Consider the following 22,385-nt stretch of genomic DNA (forward strand, 5'->3'; position numbering starts at 1 on the left):
ACACAGGTTGTCGTGTTTTGGAGTTTTTTAGATGTCACCCGGCTTGTACGTTGGCTTTGATTTGACGCGGGGGTTTGCCGATGTGGATTAAGCGGATGAGGTGCTAGAAGGGCCATAATTAATACGTCTTTTATATGTTTGTTACCTTTTGGTCAAGCAAGGTCGTGTCTCGATTGTTGCTGCTGCAAGCCGAGACTGGCTTGTCTGTTGGCGCCTCGTGGATGAGCGTCGCGATGGCTGGGACGACTTGCGACGCGTGTATGGTGGGCCATTGAGGGCGCGTTTCTTTTACATTTGATTTTGTGTGTGCGTGTGCGCGTGTTCTTATGCAAAGACTGTTTGATAGTGAAGGATCTGGGAGCACCAAAGAGAAAGAAAGAGAGAACCGTTGAGGAAGATCAAGCGTGGCATGTAACTGTGCTTTGCCTGAGACACAGGGACCCCTGTGAACTGGTACTTGGCAAAATATAAATCTCTTACATTTCTAGATGCGGTCTGTGATGTTGAAGCTGAAGGGCATGTGCTAATTGTCACGGCGAAGGCGGATAGTGTATAGGGCAATTGTTTTGTCTTGAGAGAGCTCCAATTCCCCTGTCATCATTCGAGAGCCCCCTGAGCAGTCTGTCACCATCTTGTAAACTCCATTTCCGTATGCTTAGCTCATCTATAACATCAACATCATCAACATCATCATCAACATCAGCATCATCGGCATCATCAGCATCATCATCGTATCTACTCAGTTATGGACATCCTCTCTTTTCCTGCAGATACAGTCTCTAGCAAGACTGGGACACACCATCACTGGTGTTTCGACACGGGCCGCAGTTGGGACAGGGACGGGGCCTATAGTTATATGCCTGTTCCATTTCAGTTGGGGCAAGTCTGTGAGAAAAGTCGTCAGTCCAAGTTTCCCGCCCATAACGTGGACAGAAAGAAGAGGGAAGACAGATGGTAATAGGAAGAAGAAGAAAAACATACAGCACCGCAGGAGCCACAGGTCTTGCTGCCGTCGGTGATGGCAGAGCTGCACTTGGGGCAGGTGTCGTGGTTGTAGTTGACGAGCATCTTGGGCAGGGGTGTTGCTTTGTTCGAGGCTGTTGTTTTGATAATTCGTTTTACCTTGAAGGGATGAAAAAGAAGGAAGGTTGTGTGAAAAGGTTGTAGGTTTAGAACAATGCAGAGGAACGAGAGGAACGACCTTATTTAACCCCTCACGGACTGTGATCAACTTGGGTCAGCTGCAGCCCGAGCGGGGTGTTTGTGGCCACCCAGCAAGGCGAAAAAGCTGCCTTGTGTAACAGAGTAGGAGAGAAAAAAAAGTCGCCGTTGCAACAGCACCAACAGGAGGGGAGCGGTGGGAGCAAAAAAAAAGGGGGGGACGGGTTGCTTTGGGAGGGGTCTCTAGTTTGGGAATAGAGTACCAAAGTAAGCTGAATGTGATTTTGGGGATGACCTCGGAGAGGGTAATTCTTGGTATTTCAGGCGCTACGATTCGTGGACTACAGCTCGCATGACCATGTTTAGCTGGGTAGCCTCGAGGAGTGGAAGGCGGGGTGACGTTCTACTAGGTCCCAGTCCCAGAGAGGAGGGGAGGAGAGGAGGAGGGCTTATCGGGGGGGCGAGTCGAGTCTCTTCATTTTCCTATTGATCATGCTACAGTAGTTCAATGATAAGAACTTATGGTGTAGCCGGTTGTATACGTTTTGCTGCGTCGTCTTAGTGACGAGGCCGTTGCCCTGTCTGCCTCGACGTAGGCAACCATGCGCCACCTTGGAGGAGATAGCTGAGCATCAAGATGGGCTTCTAAAGGTTGTCGAAAATCAATCCTGTCGATTTTGTTAAGAATACATAAACAAGAAGACAAAAAACTCCCACGTATGCCACATGTCTAGGCAGCGCTAAAGTGTATGCTTCCCAGGATTTCCTTGACAGTTGCCCGTCCTGAATGCAAGCCCAAGAAATCCTAGCTCAATACAATGACCACATCTTTCCAATCGTGATTTCCAAGTCGTTTTCTTCCCACAAGAATTCATCTATATATATACAAAAATTAGAACACGACAGAAAAGAGTCTCTCATGCTTGTATTATTGGCACTGCACCGGCCCATCTTTGTCTACAACGATCTTGTTAGCTTGCTACTTCCCCAGAATCCTTCCACCAACTTGATACCACTGTAGGGAAAAAGGAATGACTCACTATTCACCAGCTTCCCGATCGCCTGGATGACGGAGATGACCATGACAAGTCCACCAAAGACGACGATGGCGCCGGCCAGGTACGTGCGCCAGCTGCGCGTCGTCAGCTTGATGTAGCACATGGGTGGGAGTATGTACGCCATGGCGACGGCGCTCGTCGCGCCGACGAGCTCGAAGACGGCGCCGAGGTCGCACGTCGCGAGGCTCAGCAGCGTGGCCGAGGCGACGAGCCCCGTGCTGAGCGCGACGTGCCGGCGGAGGTCGAACGGCGCGTCGGGCCACCAGTACGTCAGCATGACCTCGCGGCACACAAACGCCTCGAGCGGAAGCGTCGTCAGCATGTTGAGGCCGAAGCACAGGCGCGCCACGTTGACCATGACGCTGTCCGAGGGGAAGTTGTTGAGCACGTTGCCGAGCGTCTTGTCGCCGAAGACGAGGAAGCCGCCGAGAGCGAGCACGAGGCACGCGAGCATCGAGATGCCGGTCGAGTAGTGCGTGACGCGCGAGAAGTTGTCGATGGTGGGCGTGCGCAGCGAGCCGTAGATGAGGAGGGAGTTGTGGTGGCAGACAAAGGCTGGGGGCTCAACGTTAGCATGGGAAGGTGGGCGTGTGTGTGCTTGGTTGGAGCAAAACTCACCGAAAGAAATGACGCCAATGGCTTGAAAGATGCCCGTATTGATCGTCAGGAGCGGCAGGCTGAAGTGGCCCCTCGCCTCGGACGGTACCAGCAGGCCCTGCACCAGCACCGTCGCGACGATAACCAGCATGCCGACCAGCGCAAACGTGCTCGCCTTTGCGAGCTTGGCGATATCGCGGTACAGCGTGAGCGGGTAGCTGATGCCCATGACGAACACCGCGATCGCCACCCTCCTGTCCGCCAGCAGGCCGACCACCGGCACGCCGCGCAAGCCCGGCCAGACGGCCAGCAGCACGTGCGGGATGGTGTCGCCGACGATGACCGCGAAGGCTACCATGCCGCCAAACGCAAAGACCCACTGGGCGAGGGAGATGGCGATGAGGCCCGGACGGCCGAAGCAGCGGGCGACGGTGCCCTGGAAGCTGCTGGTGCCGCTGAGCTTGCTGTTGATGACGATGAGGCAGATGGTCCAGTCGACGATGGCGGTGAGCCCGACGAGCAGCAGCACGCCCGCGAGCAGGCCCGCCTGCCGGATCGCGTACGGCTGCCCGATGATGCCCGCGCCGATGATGGAGTTGGCCATGTTCATGAAGGCGGAGCGCAGCCCGGACTTGGGCCGCCGCAGCTCCTGCTCGACCGCGTCGTCGAGGTCGTTGGCGAGCGCGACCGACGGCGCCTCCATGCTCGTGAGGAGCGGCATCCGGTGGTCACCGTCGTGGTCATCGTCGTCGTGGTCGTCGTGGAGGGGGTCCTCGAGGTCGAGGGTGTGGCGAGGGTCGAGGTCGTCGTCGTCGAGGCTGTTGTAACGGTCGTCGCCGGAGGGCCGCGACGAGGCGGTGCTCATGCGCACCACCTCGGGGACGTCATTGAAGCGTACGCGTCCGGGTGGCCGTATCTGTGGCTGCTGTTGCGGTTGCTCTTCGTCGCCTCCGCTGCTGCCGTTGGGTAGCGAGGTCGCCTCCTTGCCGTCGCCATCATGGTTGAAGTCGTTGCTGGCTAGCAGCCCCCGACGGTCCTCGCCGTCGTTCCAGTCGTTTGCGCCTCCGCCGTCGCCGCCAGCATCACCTCCGTGCTTGTCCTGTATCATTATAATCGTGCTCGTGTGGTCGCTGCTGCTACCACTGTCATTTTTGGCTGATAATAGAGATTGTGAACGGGTGTGACAAGGAGCTTGAGGGTCGAAGATATGGGACGTGTCGTTGATGTAGCAATTGCCGCAGACGGATAGTCCAGCTTTCCGGGAAAAGGAGACGAGAATGTAATTATGGGACAACTGGCAGATCCTCCCGTTGATTTGACCGTGGCCCCTCAGAAGCTTGCGTCTTAATTAGTAGTAGGGAGGTTGATGATGTATGTAGTGGGCAGCGACGACGTTGTGTTGTGGAGGGACCCAGAAAAAGCTTATAAGCGGCTCAAAGGCCAGCGACGTGCCACCTCTCCTGAATTCATTAATGGCTCTTCTTCTGTCCCCTGGATTGCATCGACGTGTGCTGGTTTTAGCGCGGCACCTTGAGACGCCAGAGATGAAATACGCTGTTGGCCTATTGAATTGCTAAATTGTTTGCTTTCCATAAAGTTTCTCTTTTTTCTTGTTCGCCAGGATTACTTCACGTTTGCCGTGCTCACCTCTGGTACGAGAGACTTATTCCACAATGCTGTCCGCCGCAGCCAAAGCAGGCTGAACATCGGCACTCGGATATGTGTGTATTAAAGTCCTATAAATGAATGTAAAATGCGATCCGCGGGTCGCAGGTCTTTCTAGCTGCGTTGCATTGCCTTGCATACCCGATTATCCAAAATTCAAGTCAAGCCTCCTCCCATGATATCATATGTGCCTTTTATCCAACCGCATTCCACTTGGGAGCTGAAATGACAATGCTCATCTTCCTTCTATCTGGTTAAAACATTTCCTATACTAATAAGAGAACAGCAGCGACGCCGACAATGGAGGCAAGCTGAGCGCCTTGAGCACCCAGTACAGATGCCGCTCCGTTGCCCTTGTCACCAGTTTTGGTGGCCTCGGCCCCTGAGGCAGTTGGGCTGCCAGAAGAACCAGTGCTTTCCTGGCCAGTAAGACCAAGTGAAGGCTTGCTGGCAGATGCACCCACCGACGAAGTTTTGGTGGCTAGGGTTGACGGACTACTAGTAGGTGTGGCCGAGTTAGAAGTTGGGCCTAGAGATGATGATGATAAAGACAATGATGAAAACACTGACGAGGATCCCGAGGGGGTAGCAGAAGATGACGTAGAAGAAGCAGAAGAACCCGAACCAGAAGTCTTTGCAAATCCTGCCATGATGTTAGTCCATGTCTCGGAGAATTCATGTTGAGAGACCTTACCTATTCTGCTACCATCCTTATCAAAGACGGCATAAACGTTTTTGAGAAAGGTGGCACCTATCAGCCAGGAATCCTTGACGACTTCCTGGCCGTAGATGTTACTAAAACAGTTCCCGTCCTTATCCTTTGGTGCGACCCAATCCTTGGCAGGGATTTGGTAATCGACACCAGAAAATGTAACAGTGATGGGTGTCGTCGTGTCGCAAGGTACACTGTAGTACGCGCCCTGCTTCTTAGAGCCGTCAATGATGGCATGAAGCTTGTCGGTGATGCTCGCGGGACCAAAAATGTAGGTTGTGCCGGTATCGATATATGCAAACTTGCCTCCAACACCAGCCTTTTTACCGTCGAAGGACATGTCATCAAGATTGATGGCCCAATCGCCGCTCTTGGATGCAAGAGAGGTGTAGGTAATGTCACCAGAGTACTTGGCCGAATTTGTGCCCCCAAATTTGATCTCACCAGACGTGCCGCCATCAGCAGCACGACTAAGGGAAATGCCAAAGACGGCGCTCTTGATAGAGGAAGACGAGGCCAGTGTAGTGAGGAAGTTGGCGCTAGATCCGCCACCCATGGACAGGCCCAGGATGCCGTCAAATGCAAAGTCCTTGAAGTCGTCCGAGGTGGTGGAGGCGAGACCAAACTGATATTTCATGCTTATGCCGGCAAGCGCAATTGTATCAGTAGCAAGTTTGCCACTGACCTTTCCAGATCCATAGGCCACGGCGAAGTCCTTGTCGCTAATGGTGAGGGTGTCGGACTGCCCAGAGCCAAAAGTATCGTGCTTGGTGCATGCGTCGCTGGAGCAGTCGGTGCCCATGACCCAGCTAGAGCCGGCTCCCGTGTCGACCAGCATGTAGAGCTTAGTTCCTTTAGAACCGAGCCCAACTTGAACAAAGTACGAGTAGTCGGTGCCATCCTGGTTAATGCCAGCCGCGTTGCTGGTGGTCGGAGTGGTGGCAGTGGTTACAGCATATGAGTTTTTGCGGCGTGCGAGAGCTCCATGACGATCGTATTTCGCAGCGAGGCGTGAAACCTCTTGAGACGCGACGGGCTAGTGAGATGACTGTTAGCTTTGAAGCTTGTTTCATGGGAAAGGAAAGATATACCCTGCCCCTGCGCTGGTGAATCTCAAAGACAACGCCCGAGTCCTCCTCCGAAGGAGCTCTCTTGGCCTCGCTCTCGGGACCCAGATCTAACCATTCTGGTACAAATGGGAAGAAGGCAAGTGCTGAGCTAGACCATAATGCTAAGCAGAATAGTAATGAGACGGGTTGCATGGTGACGCCGTTCGTAACCAGATATGCGTCTCGTCACGCTTTCGGTTACAGACTTGGAGAAGCGGGTTGGCTCAGCGTGCGATTGATTACCAACAGAATCGAAATTTGAGAACGTAGTCGGGGAATGGGTTGTTGGGCTGACGCAATGGACGCTCGGTCGGGATGGCGACTGCGTCGAGTGGTGAGGACGCACAGCAGCGCCGACGTGCACCTGGGAAGTTATGCGCGAACCAGACAGATCGAGTGTGAGTTCATTGCTGAATTGGGTCGCAGAGAGGAAAAAACGAAGCGAACGGCGATTGAAACAGTCGATAAGCGGAATTGAGGTCGAGGAGTCGAGTTCAACACGGAACGACGGAGGTTGAGACAAGGTTATAAACAAGGTGCAAGAAAGGCCGATTAGACAACCACGTTGTTGCAGAGGAAACTTGGGTATTGTTCGAAAGCAAAGAAAATCGAAACAGCAAGGATGCAGATAGATTGAAAAAGGGAAAAAAAGTTGGACAAAATGCGAGGCAAGCGAAGGAACACCGAAGCAAGGGCTAGCAAAACCTGGGAGCTTGCTGAGTAGGAGGAGAGTGCGCTGCGCCAGAGGATTAGAGTGTGCTGGTAAGGATCAACAGAAAACGAAAACAATGCCGAAGGGTGAGATTAGAAAAAGAATGATGACAAGAGAGAGGGGAGGATATGGAGAGGGGAGGACAGGGTAAAAGGATGTGAAGACGTCAAGACCAAGCAAGGTGAGTAGAAGGACAAGAACTGGAAGGGCACAAAGGAACAGGAATGAATCCTTGTCGTTGGATGGGATGGATGGGAGATGTGGATGGGGCCGGTCGAGAGCTCCCGAGTTGCGAGGGGCTCGGGAGTTTTGGCTCGAGGCAGCGAAAGCCAGCGATTGGAGGGCAGCGTGGCTGGCGTGTGGGCTGTGATCAGCGCATTACGAGCTTGCTCTACAGCGAACTATTACAGTGGATTGTGGGCTTTTACAGTGGGCTGCAGGCTGGCCAGCATGCTCCAGGCGGCGCCCATCACTGCCCTCCTCGAACCACTGCTGGGCGGCAAGCTTTTGCTTAGCCCCTTCCGTCGAAGTCGAGAGTCGAAGGCTTTTCGCCGCTTTTCCCAGTTTACAGCACACGTTGCCGCCATACGGAATCCGGGCAGCTCCCCATACCGCCCCCTGAAGCTATGTAGGTAGCATGTGGGCTCGGCAGGGGGGAAGTCGTGCATCCACCCGCCACTGTCACTACGCCATTTCTGGGCCGCGCTAATATATCGCCCTCGCAATGCCTTTATATTACCTATAGTTGCGGATAGTAGCAACTATGTGGTTGATACTGTCGAGTAAGTCCGTGGTTCTATCATGGCAGAGCTATATCCGAGTAAATTAGGTGAGCCTTCTCAGCATGCGGAAGGGCTTTCTAAGAAAAGAAAAAGCGACACTGTGTCATCTGCAAGCCATCGTTTGCCTGTCTTCAGGGTCTTGCCATAGCTTCCGTTTGTACTTCAGTCTACCATCAATGTCACCCAACCAATGCAACCTGCAGCCCGCTCTTTTTGCTCCTTCATCACACTCCGTCAACACTGAACACATCCACTGAGTTACACGCCCGCCCGGCATATCAAATGCTGCTCCCTATGTACACCTTGTCTCGCAAAATAGTATGCCCTTGATTGATACTCCATTTGCTAATTGCCATCTAATACAGGCCGCAGATCAAACGGTAGCTGCCAATACTCATCCAGTAACGGACTATACAAACATCACCCTCAGCCTTCTCTTTAATAACTACTGATACACATGTCAGCTTTCACCCTTGTCCGACGCGACCATCCGGGAGCCAGATCGAGTCGCGGCTTTGGCGCTGAGGCAGAAGCCACAGTAGCACAGACACACCCTCCCCCAGAAAACCCGGCGCTTCCGTCCAGCACAACATGGCCGTCAGTCGGTACGGCCCTTTTATTAAGCCTTCTCGGTCACAATTTACTGGTCTAGGCCCGGTCCATTATGCATGCCAGATCAAGGCTCGCTGCCGCCAGTCACCACCACATGCACAGTTGCCCCTTTCCTACCTGTCAAACCGACAATCGCGTTGTCCACCCATCCAGAGCCCTAGCAACAACCTTTCTTACAAGAAAGCTCCAATTCTCTCTCAACGAGCAAAGAAGAATTCGCTCGCAGAGTCCTAATGTTCCTAGACATCTGAGAACCTTACAACCAAGCAATAGCGATCTGTCTGGGGCAGAATTCCATCATGCTTGTCCGCAGCAAAAGCTCCGCAATGACGAAGCCGCAGTGGGACGCTGTGGCCCCTTCGCCGCCAGCCAAGACAACAAGGGTTGGGACGGCCAGTCCTTGCAAATACTACAACTAACTATTACAGCTAACTATTCGTGGCTATAAGTTGTCAACCAGATCGAGTGGTTCACCACCGCCTAGCATGAGGTGGAAGGGCCGAGTTTGATATACTCACTATCCGTACCGTATGTGAGCGTCGTCAATGCTTGAATGCCAAAAGCAAATACAAGCCATCATTTCTCGGCTCGTATTACGGAACACAGCGTTTCTTTTTCTCTATGCGTGTCACTCAATCTTGTGCGACATTATTAGTTCGCCAAAGCATTTATCAGCCAGGTAAGACATGCGTCGGCCAGCATAACAATATCTTCAGCTAGGCTTACAGTATCTATCTGTTCAACAACAACAACAACAACAACAAAAACTGGAACGCATGATTCAACGACCAAGCTGAATTGTCTTTTTCTCTCTCGCTTCAGTGTGGCCAAGCATCGTATAAACTGGTACAGCCACTCTTACGCATCCACCAAGGCGTGCACAGTGCTGGAACAATGACTTAGTTATTGGCCCTCTCCCTCGTGTGGCCCTCTTCGTCCGATGCTGTCCCTGACACTTTCTTCGCCCCGTGGCCCCTACAAATAACCAATGAACCCGTATCCTCCAACAAGGGGCTGCGGGACCAATGCCCAACCTCCAATAATCGTTGGTTAGGGATTTTTCTTCCTTCATCCACTGGAGATCAATTCCATGGCCTGGCGCAACTTATGGCCTATTCCTTGCGATCAATACGGGTCGCTCAAGCCTCTTATTGTTTCAAGTTGCACCGAAAAAGCTTAAACAGACTCGGTTGCGAGGCGAAAGCACGTTGTGCCTTTACAATGCTCTGTTCAAGAGAAGCGGCTATGCTCTCGGCAAGCCTGCGGCAATTGGCATCTACCAGTATAACGTGCAAAGTTGAGAAAATACGGCGCGGCCTGCCAAGTATTCAAAAGGGGGCCAGTTCTGAGAGACTCTGTTCCATCCAGCCTGCGGTTGGTCTATTAAGTTGTCTATACCTACGTACTGAGTACCAGCTAGAAAGAATTATAATAATAAAAAAACGACCCTTGGTGGCGCCGAAGCTAGAACTGTTCGCCAATCTTCTTCACGCGTTCGCCTCTGCAGAAAACAGGATAAATGGCGAGGTTGTTGTTGAAACATGGCAAAGCAAGGCTAGTCTCATTTCCCTTGCCCTGGCAGCTGGCAGGTTAGGCATGGATAGCCTGGCTAGCCTGGCTAGCGCCCAGTGGAAAGGTACCTGCAAACAAAAGGCTAATAACTATTGGCGTGCAAGGGATAACATACATGAGTATTGTATACGAAGTCATTGCAACCCTCCTTGGTCTGCACAGTATCCTCAAATTCATGGTCGAGTTTCCTGACCCGTACAACGCACCGCGGCTCTCTCCTGCTCCTGGGATCAAACAAAGCCCAGTGAACCCTCACGACAGCCCACACGATTCATCCGCGCAACATCCAATCAGACCGGGGAAATGCGTTGGATGCAAGCCGCAACTGCTGCGTATTGACTCTTACACGAACATTGCTCTGCTCCCCATCATTGATAATTTCCAATATATTACAATGCCGAGTCTCCTTCGTGGCGGTGCATCGCCGGGTCCGTTCGCATGCAGCTTCAGGCGCCTCGTGTAGCAGGTGAGGCGGCCAGTGACAGAGCATGAACATGTCCTTGTTGACCGGGATATCATCTTTGCAATTCATCCCGCATATGGCCTGGAGGCGGTCACGGCGAAGCGGAGGAATGCTGACGCTGAACCCCTACGGCCGTTGCTCAGACATGCAGCCGCAGGAATGTAGTGTTAGCCACACATCGGCCTCCGTTGTTTAACATTATCCACGTTTTATGAGATGAACTACAGACCAAGATTGTTCACATGCCCATCTATTACTTAGGGTACCGAGCGATCATTCATCAAAGAGGTCGGGTGTTTCGAAGGCCTTGCCAGACACTGCGGGCCGAACGCGTCTACGGATCGTGGAGGCTGAGCACCATTGGGCTGCGGTATCCAAGAGTCATGCCCATCGTATTCCCCTTTCCGCCCGTCCTCCTCCTGCACTCTCCCACTAATCATCAGCAGTCCGACTCGGCGTACAGCTCCGTCCACTTGAGCGTGTTGGCCAGGACCTGCCTGTCCAGCTCCTCCGTCGCCGTCTCCCTCCTCCCCCCGCGATGCACGAGCTCGAGCACGTGCGTGAACTCTTCCAGCTGACCGGCCCGCAGCCGGCCCCGATGCATCACCATGCCGCGCAGGAAGCACCACGCCGCCTCGCCCCTCCACGACAGGTCTTCGACGAGGCGCAGCGTCTCGGCGAATAGCGTGGGCGCGGCCGCGGCTTGGCGCTCGACGAGCACCGCGAGGAACGACCAGCCGGACGTGTCGTCGGGGTGGCGGAAGCACCACCTCTTGACCATGCCCGTCACCGTCTCCAGCAGCGCGGCGGCCGGGCCTTGCTGCGGCTCCTCCTCATGCTTCTGCGCGACGGCGGGGGTGCCGGATCGTCGGTGGTGGTGGTGGAGGTCGAGTAGGTAGCGCGCGTGGCACCACGCGTAGTAGTTGCGCGGGTGCCTCTCCGCGGAGACGAAGATGAGCTTCTCCAGGGCGGTGGTAAGGCTGCCTACCGGCCTCTGCGTGTTGATGCTCAGCTCAAGCAGCCATTGCCTGTGGCCCCAGAGCGTCGGTGACTTTGTGTGGCGATGTAGGCGGCTGGTGAGAAGGCTGTCTATGAGGTAGAACTCGGCGTCCGTGGCCACATGTAGTTGCGTTGGGCTTTGCTCTTTTATGTGCCGTATGTGTCGTTTTCGAGCATTGGCAGCTGTCATGTGCTCGGGGTCCAGGAGTAGAATGACTGATGTCGCTCGTAGGAGCTCCTCCGGCGCGACATACTGACCACGGAGATGGCTTTTGAATATTTCATATGCCGGTAAAAAGGCTCGTAAAATGTTGAACTTGGGAATTGCTATGGCATTCCCCTCGTGTAGAGCATATGTCCCAGATGCTAGAACATGACCAGGGCCGAGCACTTCAATATCCAGTAACTGCTCGTCGCGCGTGGATAGTACATCTGCTACAGATTGATAGACAGGAGTGTGAACTGCAGCCACCAAAGCTTCTTTAATTTTGGGGTCGAGAGCCCTTGACATCTTTCCGCGCAGCAGATATGACGGCCATCAAGTCGAGGCTCGATATCCCCTGTCTGTAGGGTAAGTACAGGGCGTTGGAAGTGGGACCAGCATGCACAGTGTCGGGGTTATGCTAGTTGGAGGTGTTGGCGGGTTGGAGACAGCTACGGCCTTGGTGGCCACTTGGACGCAGCCTGAGCTTGCACACAGCCAACGAAAAGTCACCAGAGCGCCGCAATCTACGAGCTGTTGCTCTCCACGTGCGCAGGGAATTCAAACCAGAAAGATGCCTTCTCTACTTGTTGTCATCTTTGCCGTGGAGGTGGTCGTCCACGTCATAAACCTGGTGGGCGCCACTGTCCTTAATGATCTGGTAGGTTCTACGGGCGCGACAACAGACGAGAGGAAAGACGAAAAGCTAACAGGAAGGCGAATGATAGATCTGGAAAATCATCAACTACCTCCCCGTACCGACGGCCAAGACGGCTGCCGAGCAGCGCAAGACACAGGCCGTATACCTCAAAGTCCGCCGCGAACTCAACGCCACGAGCAGCCAGGACGAATTTGCGAAATGGGCCAAGATTCGCCGCCAGCATGACAAGCTGCTAGATCAGCTCGAAAAGCAAAGTACGTTGGGGCAAACCACAACCGGAAACAGCTCGATGCTAACTGAGCGGCTTTGCAGAGAAAGGCTTGGAAGCCTCACGTGCCGGCTTCGACAAGTACCTCAGCGCCGTTCGATTCCTCGTCACCCGAGCGCCGCAATACGCCCTGCCCTTCTGGTACGCCAAGGAGCCGATGCTGTGGCTGCCGCACGGCTGGTTCCCCTACTACGCGGAATGGATCATCTCCTTCCCGCGCGGTCCGCTGGGCAGCGTCAGCATCGCCTCGTGGCAGCTGGCCTGCACGACGGTCATTGTGCTCGTGAGCGACATGCTCCGCGGCCTCTTGCAGCTCCTCGCGTCCTCCCCGGGGAGGTCGACGGCGGCGCCTGCGGCGGCGGGCAAGACTAAGGAAGTTTCGGTCAAGATGGCAGTTGAAACGAAGGGCAGCGGGAAAGAGACTAAGAAGAAGGCTTAAGCGAGGAGAGATACCCTGACGCAGGTCTGAATAAAATGCATGAGATGACTACGATTTAGAGGGGGAATAAATTTTAAACGCTTGACAAGGCAAACATGTTTAACGTGACATGTATCTCCCTTAATTTGACGCAAAGTTCAGTCATTGTAAAAGACGAGACTTTGTAACACGATAGAGAATAACCCTTGGCAGGGTATTTGGGGTTGATCTAGGCAAACATATTGACTCTAGCGACCACGGAAAAAAAAGATCGCCAAAGCTTCGAAAGTGCCATGTGAAAGAAAATGCATCACGGTGCAGAGGGATCGGAGACGGATAGACAAGAAAATCGTATTAAAAGCATCTAAGCTGCTAAATAGTCAAGGTCGACAAACGGGGAGAGGTGCTCGAGGGAACGCACAGAGCGCAAACCAAAATTGGTATGTTGTTGGTAAGTAGAACTCATGAAAAGAGGCTGAAGAAAAAAAAGTTTGGAGTTGGTCTAACAATAGTGTGGATATGAGCAGCTATCGCGGCGCAAACCTCGCATAAGTGCATGAGCTGCAGCCACGGGGCATGGCAAGCCACCGTTCGCCAGGCGAGGCTTGCTACATGAGATTTGATATAATGAAATGATGAAACTAATGTAGATTGATTGACAAGGAAGTTGCTGAAAACAAACCAACCAAATTAGCAAAGACAGCACAGCAGCACAGCAGCACACCATCAAGACATGAAACTCGGGCAATATGCATGTAGCCATAACCCGAATCGGCGTTCGGGTCAGGCGCCTCCGGGACACGCGGCCGCTGCCAGTTGGGAGGCGACGCCGACCGTGAAGGGCCAGGTCGGTGGTTAGCTCGCATCCGACGCCTCGAAGCCGCAACACGCAGCGCTAAACACGGCTCGGATCTTCGGGCGGGAGTCTGGCGATTCACGCCTTCTACTTCACGGATATTGTCCTACTGACCATCATTAAGGGGGTTGACAAGGGAATGCTTGTATTCGTTCGTATATGAGTCACAAGCTGTAATACGCAAGCCCAGCAAAATCACCGCGGATCTCCCCCCCTCTCTCTGTTACGGTACCCCAGACACAAAAAAGGGAACATGCATATATATATAAAAGAGGACATCCATCACATCAGCCTCGCCAACTCTCCGCCCTCATCTTGATACATACATACAAACTCACGCTCACATAACAACACAATCATGGAAGTGCGGCTCATCATCATATCGGGCCGCGCAGGCTCGGGCAAGACCTCGACGGCACACGAAATGTCGGAGCAGCTGAAGCGCCTCGAGGTGCGCCACGCGCACATCGACGGCGACAACCTCGACGCCGTGTTCCCCGCCGACGCCGGCTCCGACATGCTCCTCGCCAACCTCGCCGCGCTCTGGTCCAACTACTACCACCTGCGCGGCGTCGACCGCCTCATCGTCTCCGGCACCGCCGCCGTGCTCGAGACGGAGCGCATCGTCCGCACGCTGCGCCGCGTCACCGCCTCCATCCCGACCCTGCACTTTTCCGCCTCCTCGTCGCCGCCGTCGCCGGGGGGCAAGGACTCGCCGCCGAGGCTGGGCGGCAAGGACGGCAGGATGATGCCCCCGGCGTCGGTCACGGCGAGGGCCTTCATACTGCAGGTGCCGGACGCGCTGGCGGAGAGGAGGCTGCGGCAGCGAGAGGTCGGCTCGGAGCTGCCGGCGCTGCTGGCGGGGAGTCGGCGCATGGCGGGCGTGCTGGAGAGTCAGGTGGGTGGCTGGGCGAGGCGCGTGCCGACGGACCAGAGGGAGGTCAAGGAGGTGGCGATGGATATCCTGCGCACGGCTGGCTGGATATGAGCGACGCGGTGATGTGCTCTGCCTTGAAGACTGAATTCCCTACTCAATATCGGTCGGATTCACTTGGATTCGCGTGGATTGCATGATTTTGATTTGTTGAATGTATACCCAGAACTGCATATGCGCTCACGCGTCACGACTGAGCATTAGCATGGCAATAATTAATGAGACTGCTTTGCATTATATTGGTACACTGTCTCCTGTTCTCGCCTTCTGTCTAAGAAGCGCAATCTGATGCCGTGGGACGAGCCGCCGTATTCTATGACTCGACCGACTACTGCCCTGAGAAGAAGCTACCCGCCGATAGGGCCGTCTTGGCCAGGGTCCATTTAAGACCGCTGAGGTGCGCCGTGTTCATCGTCTGCCGCCCGGCCTTGATGGACTTGGTGCTGCGCGGCAGCGCCGTCTTGTCGTACGCCGCCGTGGCCGCCTCCACCGACGCCGGCTGCGCCACGAGCGCGCGCGCGAGGTCAATGCCGTCGCGCACCGCCAGCGCGCCGCCGTTGTTCATGTACACGCTGACGTGGCGGTTGGCGTCGCCGAGGAAGACGACGCCGCGCAGCGCCGCCGCCTCGTGGCCGAACGCCTCGCGCTCGCGCACCGGTCGCCGGAAGCTCGTCTCCTGCTTGGTCTTGGCGATGAGCGTCGGGAGCGGCTCCGCGATGTTCTTGGAGGTGGCGCGCGCCTCGTCGAGGAGCGCCTGGAACGCGGCGGCGCTTGTGTTGTCATACGCGTCGCCGGCCGGCGCCTTCTTCTCCTCCTTGAAGACGGACCACAGCAGCTTGCCGGCGTTATTGAGCTGCACGACGGCGGAGGCGACGCCGTCGCCGCCGACGATGATGCCAAAGTCGCGCGTCAGCGGCGCGGGCGCGCTTGTGGCGTCGCCAAAGTCGACCTGCCCGCCCATAGCGATGTAGCCGATGGGCTTGGTGTCGTCGTTGGGGCGGAAGACGCGGCGGAGGGTGCTCTCGTCGCCGTCGGCGGCCACGAGCAGGTCGCAGTCGCGCTGTGACGCTGCGCCGGATGCCTTCTCGAGGAGGGACACGCGCAGCGTGCCGTCCGGCAGGCGCTGGGCGTCCTGGACGGCGGTGCCCCAACGGATGGTGGTGCGCGCCTCGACGGCCTCGACGAGGATCTCGAGGAGGGCTGCGCGGCGGATGCGCACGCCCGGGGTGCCGGCGAAGCTCTCGACGACCTTGGGCTTGATCGTGGTCAGCGACTTCCACGACTTGTCCCAGACGTGCATGACGGCGTCCGGGTTGGTGCGCGTGGTGGCGCGCGCGAGCACGGCGTCGAGCAGGCCGAGGTCGCGCAGGCCGACGAGTGGCGCCTCCTCGGTGTCGGCATTGAGCTGCAGGTCGTAGGCCCCGCGGGCGATGCTTGCGGCGCGGTCGTCGGTGTCGACGAGGAGGATCTCAGAAGGCGCCGGGACGGCGGGGTCCCATTGCTGCAGCAGGGACAGCACGAAGGTGAGGCCAGAGATGCCGGCGCCGCAGACGAAGACGGTGCGGCCGGAGAGGAAGTGCTTCGCATCGGGGGCCATGGCGGGTTGCGGGGGAAAGGGGATTGTGTATTCAGCTAAGTAGGTAGCTGTTGTATGGGAGGACAGAGTTGAAAAGAAGGGGATGAGAAGGAGGAGGAGGTCATGGAGGGCGAAAAGGGACACGACGTCCGTGCCATCTATTTATTGGAAAGCCATCTCAGTTGGTTGCTGCCGACGGAGGGAGAGGAAGCTAGCGATTGGCTTGTTTGGTGTCTCGGCTGGAGGCTTTGCGTTTGCGTTTTTGGTCGGCGGCGGCCCAAGCAAGACACCGGGCCGGTGGGCTGATGTATGTAGGTGTCCGGCTGCAAACAAGAGATGAAATGTCATATTGGAATCAAGAAGTCGAAAAGTTGACGATTGATAATATCAGCTATTTGCCATCTGCAGTACGTAAAACGAGATGCTTGTTACGGAGTTCACCCGTCTTCTCACTAGTTAATGGACTGCGAGTTACATACGATGTAGACAGTTTAGAGCTATGTATGTACACGTATCCGCACGCTGTGTTCCAGGGGGGACGAGTACCGTAGTAGGCAGTTAGTCGGACATATTAGCGGCTTGTCACAGCTGCTGGTAGCCGCCTCTGACTTGCTTGCTGGAATTCTGTTTCAATAATTGAACATTGACCATGACGTTACCAAGACCGCTCGCTATTGCAAACAACCGACAGTCTCGTCATTGTCAACACCATTCTTAGAAGACTATTGGCACTTTTACCACTACATATGATTTCCAAGTCCCGTGTTTACCTAGTCCCGGCGCCTTAGCGTATCCTCGCTGTGGCTGCTGTATCGCCATTCTCATGTCAGAATACCTTGAATCTAGTACACAGCTGTGTCTAACATATTCATAAAAGCAGCACATATTTTCGGAGAACGCTTGCACAAATGTCGCACCAGCGCATGCATCACTTGGGCACACCTTTAACAAGTCCCTTGTTCTTTGTTATACCTTAAATACAGTGGGGGTGGCGGCCCAGTACCTGGCGCTAACGCCAGCTTGTCAACTTCCATGTTGGCATCAACTTTAAGTTCACTGACCTGCTTCCTTCCCAAAGACCACGTTTCTCTTCCCAAAACCTCAACAAACTGCAATACAATATAACCTGATAACTCTCCTCGCCTCCAAGAGCTTCCCACGAACATCCCACCGACCGCAGCTGGCGCGTCAGTCCTGCCCATCATGGCCATTCCTTGGGCAACGTACGTCGTCTCCCACCACCCCTCCGTTTGCCCACCTCGCTAACCACCACCACCACCCTGCAGGATCCGATCCCTCTCCCTCGTTCTCGGACCCTTCCTCGTCCCTCGCGCCATTGCCTACTACCGCTCCAGCCGAGCGAACTCCCGCTCCGCCGGCGTGACCGTGCGCGCCGCGCCGCGCCGCGTCCTCCACGCCGTCTTCGTCCTCGTCCTCGTCGCCCTCGTCCTCGCCGCCTTCGCCACGCTGCCACCCCTCACCCCCGAGAACCTGTTCCGGCGCACCGCCTCGCGGCTGCAGATCCCCAACGACGTACTCTTCGCGCGCGTCGCCGCGCTGCGTCCCGGCGGCGCCCTGACCGCCGCCGACGAGGCCCTCCGCGCGCGCTTCGTCAACCTCGAGAGCCGCCTGCTCTACCTGCGCTTCGGCCCCGCCGCGCTCGCCGGCTGCGCCTTCTGTGTGCCTGACGAGCCCCGCAGCTACCTGTGCCACGCCGCGCCGCGACGCGCCTGGCGGACCTCGACGCCTTCTACTGGGGCGCGCGCGCGGTGCGGCTGTGGGCGCTGGCGGTGCTGGACGCGCTGGTCGCGGCGGCGGTGTGGCTGACGGCGACGAACCGCGCGTTCGTGGAGATGCCGAGCGCGGCGGAGCGCCTGGAGAGCGTGAACCGCGCGCTGCAGGGGGCGAAGAGCAAGATGAGCGCGCTGGGCATCGTCAAGAACACGGCGCAGCGCGACGCGGAGCTGCGGGGGCGCAGCGACGCCTACTGGACGCATGAGGTGCGTCTCATGGCAGAGGCGATGGAGGAGCGCGAGGTGATTGAGTGCGTGTCCGACGCGCTGGAGAACAGGGTGGACATTCAGACCATCACCCGCGACGCGGACTCGTACACCTCTCTGGTGCTGCAAGACTTGGCACAGGAATAGAAACGTCGTTTGAGCGCTGCATTTGATACACACTGTAATAGATCTTTGTAACAAAAGTCATCTTGCGAATTTAGTCTTGGCGAGAGGTGTCAAAACAGAATCTTCATTTCCCGTCATATTTTGCGTCTAGTTTTGCGCCGTTTGGCGGTATGCTATCAAGATAAAGTATAGAAAAGTTGGAGATAAAAATTTCGTTCGGATGAACAAACAACGAAGAAAGAAACAACCATGGAAGAAAGGAATGGCCGCTCCCATGCTGCCCCCCCTTCCCCCCCTCACGGCTTCTTTTCCGTCGTCGCCGTTGTCCCCGTCGCCGCGCTGCTGACGCTCGTCTTCCGGGACGACGCGGAGCGCGCGTCGACGCCACCGTCGGGCAGGCCCTCCTTGGCGCTGCGCTCCAGGAAGCCGGCCCAGAGCTCGGCCAGCGACTCCCTGTCCTTGGCCGAGGTGGGCTCCGAGAGCAGGTCGTTGTGGAGGGACGGCGAGCTCGGGGTGCGGTGGAAGGGCGACGTGGGTAGGCGCAGCGAGCCGCCGCCGGAGCCGCCTGGGCGGGAGAGGCCGGCCTGCTCCCGCTGCTCGTCGGTCCAGTTGAGGTAGCCCGCCATGATCTGCAGGACCTGGAAGCGCTTGACGTCGCCGCGGTCGAGCGTGAGGAAGTGGAGGAGGTGATTGGTGACGACTTGCCTGGAGAGATGAGTTAGTATGAATGAAATTTGGGTACTGGAGGTGAGGTTATGGGGACAACATACCTGTCGACGTTTTCCTCTGGCTTGGTCTTTTTGAGGTAGCGCAGGGCCTTTGTCAGGTGGTCGTTGAGCACAATGGCCTCGTGCCGGAGCTTCCCGATGAGGAGGTTCTTCTCCTTGACCTCCTTCTCAAACGGTGCCGTCCGCTCGACCTCCTTGGTCAGCGCCTCCTTTGCGTCTTGCGCCTCGGCCGCGCGCGCCTCGGCCTCGGCCGCCAGCCGCTTCTGCGCCTGTAGCTGCGCCTCGGTGCTCTCGACCATGTCGCGCAGCTCCTTCTTGCGTGCGTCCTGGATCTCGCGTAGCGCGTTTTGGAGGTTGTCAATCAGCGTCGACTGGCTGTCGCGCTCACTCGCGGCGCTCTCGTAGCCCTGCCGTAGGGCGGCCGCCTGCTCTTCAAGCTCAGCAATCTTGTCGCCCAGGCTCTCCTTGACGGAGCGCTCCTCCATGGCGATGACCTCCCACTCGCCCATGGCGTTGGCGGTCGTCTCCATCTCCTCCTTGAGGCGCTGCATGGCGCGCGTCAGGTCCTCGCGCTCCTTGTTCCAGTTTTGCGTCGACAGGTTGCTGCGGCTGCGCAACGTCGTCAGCTCACGATTGGCGTCTTGCAGCTCTTGGCGGAGCTTCTGATGGTCCTTGTCGGAGGAGCTCGCCGAGTTTTCGAGCTGCTCATTTTGTGATTCAAGCTCCTCTATTCGCTCTTTCGCCTCCTCTAGTTCTGCTTTGTCGCGTCGTAGCCTGTCGCTCAGCGTTTCTTTAATTTTTTCTACACGCTCCAGCAGCGTCTGATATTGCTCCTCAGCCGTCTCTTTCGCGGTGTTACTCTCTTCCAGTTCTGTTTGTAGTCGTTCAATCTCCGTTTTGTGTGTCTGTTGTAAGGCTTCCAGTTGCTTGCGCAATTGGTCGACTTCTGCTTGGAGGGCCCCTTGGGCCTTGGGGTCGATGATGGAATTGTTATTTTTTGCGGAGTTTATGGCATGTCCATTAATGGCTTTGTTGGTAGCCTCGTCATGGGACTGCTCCTGCTCGTCGTCGTCGTTGTCGTCGGCTTCGTCGTGGCCGTTTTGCGGCTTGCCGCTGTCGGCAGGGGCATTGTCTTTGTTCTTGTTGGCATTTTTCTTCTTCTTGTTATTCTTCTTCTTTGACGTCGCTGTATTTGCATTGGCAAGCGCTGCCATCGTTAGTCTTTTATTCCCCGCCAGCAGTTGACGCTCCCCCTCTACGAGCTTCGTCAGCTCAAGGTAGCTGACCTGGATTGGGCGCCTGCGTGGCGTCAGCAGCCGCTGCAGAGGACATTGCGGCGTGAGTCCCCTATGATGTGCGATGATTTCTGCCGTAGTATCGAGGTGGAAATCGTGGTTGTTGGCTCGTAAGATGACGCGACAAAACCGGCGCGCGATGGTGCAGTAGGTGGGCAGAGACCAGGTGTTCACCACGTCAGCGGGCCATTTGAGACCCTGGCTGGACTGAGTGTTGCACTTTTTGACTTGCGGTGGGTTGGCAGCAAACCCGATGTTTGCTACAGCGCCGAGACCGAATATCAAAATTTACGTTGGGGAATTATTTTCTTTATTAGTTCAATCAAAGCTCTTGTTCTTTGCAATTTCTTCTTATTACAGTAGTTCCAGTAATCGATTGTGCGGTGCGGCAGCTGATCAGTTCTCGTATTCTTCAACGCCACCAGTCACCAGCCTTACTCTACCGCTTGGGAAGGGAGCTATAAATAAACCACCTCGGGAGACAAAGGCCTTTGATAAAAAACTTGGAATAACTGAGTATTAACAAGTTTTATTGACAGGAGTTTGACATTCTGGCAAGGCAAGGATACGCCTGAGCTAAAATGCCGTCTTAGTAGTAGTGGAAAGTTACCAGTGCACTTAGATCTCTAGAGATGCCAATGCAAGGCCCAGATCAGAATCAAGCCGCATTTCTAGAGAGTCTTTGGGTTCCAAGGTATGTACTGTACTGTCTTGCCCCGGACATAACCTGAGATACGCAGACATCCCCCGCTCTGGTGTCCCCTTGCCTGATATGCTAGCTATTACGTATCTTGGGAATTCGTACGGATACAGATTACACTGGTCCCAGCTGGAAGCGGCTCCCACCGATTTCATCACACTGCCATGGCTTCTAAAACTTACCTGACCATCATAAGTGGATTGTTTCAGTGGCTCAGGCGCCGGGGAAAAGTCGCCAAGTCCTGTGCGGTAAGTGCCGCTGGGCATCAAGTTCGAAGGTGGTTTGGGCATTGCTCCGGCGGACTGGGGACTCACTGGCCAATCCCGGCTGCTCCAGTAAGTGCTCCGGTAAGTACCACGAGGAAAGAAGGGAAACAGGTGAATGCAATGTACCTTTTTGTCCGTCTTTCTTCTTGAACACCAATCTTTCAGCTTGCGATCGCGATTGATGTGGGAAGGGCAGGCATTGCTGGTGGCATCAGGTATGGCGTGCCACTTGCAGGGGACTACAGCAGGTCAGCTCCACTGACACGCACTGTGGCTGGGAGCATGTAGGTACAAGGCAGGCATGCATGCAGATGTGTGTATACAAATGAGGTGAAGATGAGAAATTCTGATTTCTTCTGAATTATTATTTCATATAAAAAACTACATTATGATGGCTTATTGGATCTTGCGTCTTTTTGAAGTCGTCTTTCTTATGTTCTGTCTTTTGATTTTATATCTTGGTAGGTACAAGTACCTCGACGCTTGGGTCCCGCCGCCTCTTTTCATGCTTCCCCTGGCAGATATCTTCATTATCTGTACGCATATAGATGGTTGATTGACCAGTTTCGTGGACGCCAAACAGCAATCGTAATAATATAATAGTACTAATTCAAATATTAACTGCAACTGCAACCCTGCGCCTGATTGTAGCTCGGCCGCAACCGCTAGCGTCGCAAGACCTGATCCGGAAAGCTATGTATGTATGTACATACATACATCCTCCTTGGTTCGCTGGCCGGCCTAGCTAAAAGCAGTGCAACCAACCTTGGACAGCTACCGTCGCAGCGTTGGTACTTGCAGTTTGCTTGGCTATTGGCGGCCGAGCCAGGTACCTCGAGACAACACCCCCGCATCTCCGTCTCCTCCACCCCCAACGCCAGCCATTTGCTTCTTGTCTGTCAATGGACCTTTT

The 22,385-nt window shown here is 55.4% G+C and overlaps 8 protein-coding genes across 8 annotated transcripts; 3 read left to right on the forward strand and 5 right to left on the reverse strand.

Annotated features, from left to right (window-relative positions):
- Positions 1-2,089: 2,089 nt before the first annotated feature.
- On the reverse strand, positions 2,090-3,924 carry ISF_00763 (Amino acid transporter, transmembrane; the record flags this gene model as incomplete). The annotated part of the gene is made up of 3 exons (XM_018844370.1): positions 2,090-2,118; positions 2,202-2,774; positions 2,838-3,924. 3 exons carry the CDS (start codon positions 3,922-3,924, stop codon positions 2,090-2,092), a joined length of 1,689 nt encoding a protein of 562 aa, XP_018708820.1.
- An 823-nt stretch (positions 3,925-4,747) lies between these two features.
- ISF_00764 (Peptidase A1) lies at positions 4,748-6,455 on the reverse strand (the record flags this gene model as incomplete). The annotated part of the gene is made up of 3 exons (XM_018844371.1): positions 4,748-5,124; positions 5,176-6,229; positions 6,285-6,455. 3 exons carry the CDS (start codon positions 6,453-6,455, stop codon positions 4,748-4,750), a joined length of 1,602 nt encoding a protein of 533 aa, XP_018708821.1.
- A 4,427-nt stretch (positions 6,456-10,882) lies between these two features.
- ISF_00765 (Protein prenyltransferase) lies at positions 10,883-11,953 on the reverse strand (the record flags this gene model as incomplete). Its single annotated transcript, XM_018844372.1, has 1 exon — positions 10,883-11,953. One exon carries the CDS (start codon positions 11,951-11,953, stop codon positions 10,883-10,885), a length of 1,071 nt encoding a protein of 356 aa, XP_018708822.1.
- Positions 11,954-12,218: 265 nt separating this feature from the next.
- ISF_00766 (CHD5 domain containing protein) lies at positions 12,219-13,012 on the forward strand (the record flags this gene model as incomplete). The annotated part of the gene is made up of 3 exons (XM_018844373.1): positions 12,219-12,305; positions 12,373-12,559; positions 12,618-13,012. The coding sequence occupies 3 exons, from the start codon at positions 12,219-12,221 to the stop codon at positions 13,010-13,012; spliced, it is 669 nt and encodes a 222-aa protein (XP_018708823.1).
- Positions 13,013-14,205: 1,193 nt separating this feature from the next.
- Positions 14,206-14,835, forward strand: ISF_00767 (Zeta toxin; the record flags this gene model as incomplete). The annotated part of the gene is made up of 1 exon (XM_018844374.1): positions 14,206-14,835. One exon carries the CDS (start codon positions 14,206-14,208, stop codon positions 14,833-14,835), a length of 630 nt encoding a protein of 209 aa, XP_018708824.1.
- Positions 14,836-15,109: 274 nt separating this feature from the next.
- Positions 15,110-16,378, reverse strand: ISF_00768 (Monooxygenase, FAD-binding protein; the record flags this gene model as incomplete). Its single annotated transcript, XM_018844375.1, has 1 exon — positions 15,110-16,378. One exon carries the CDS (start codon positions 16,376-16,378, stop codon positions 15,110-15,112), a length of 1,269 nt encoding a protein of 422 aa, XP_018708825.1.
- A 1,182-nt stretch (positions 16,379-17,560) lies between these two features.
- ISF_00769 (hypothetical protein) lies at positions 17,561-18,504 on the forward strand (the record flags this gene model as incomplete). The annotated part of the gene is made up of 3 exons (XM_018844376.1): positions 17,561-17,580; positions 17,644-18,126; positions 18,219-18,504. 3 exons carry the CDS (start codon positions 17,561-17,563, stop codon positions 18,502-18,504), a joined length of 789 nt encoding a protein of 262 aa, XP_018708826.1.
- A 275-nt stretch (positions 18,505-18,779) lies between these two features.
- ISF_00770 (Golgi matrix protein) lies at positions 18,780-20,543 on the reverse strand (the record flags this gene model as incomplete). Its single annotated transcript, XM_018844377.1, has 3 exons — positions 18,780-19,188; positions 19,254-20,418; positions 20,498-20,543. 3 exons carry the CDS (start codon positions 20,541-20,543, stop codon positions 18,780-18,782), a joined length of 1,620 nt encoding a protein of 539 aa, XP_018708827.1.
- Positions 20,544-22,385: the final 1,842 nt, after the last annotated feature.

Source organism: Cordyceps fumosorosea, assembly GCF_001636725.1.
Source record: "Cordyceps fumosorosea ARSEF 2679 chromosome Unknown scaffold_1, whole genome shotgun sequence".
Lineage (NCBI taxonomy): Eukaryota > Fungi > Ascomycota > Sordariomycetes > Hypocreales > Cordycipitaceae > Cordyceps > Cordyceps fumosorosea.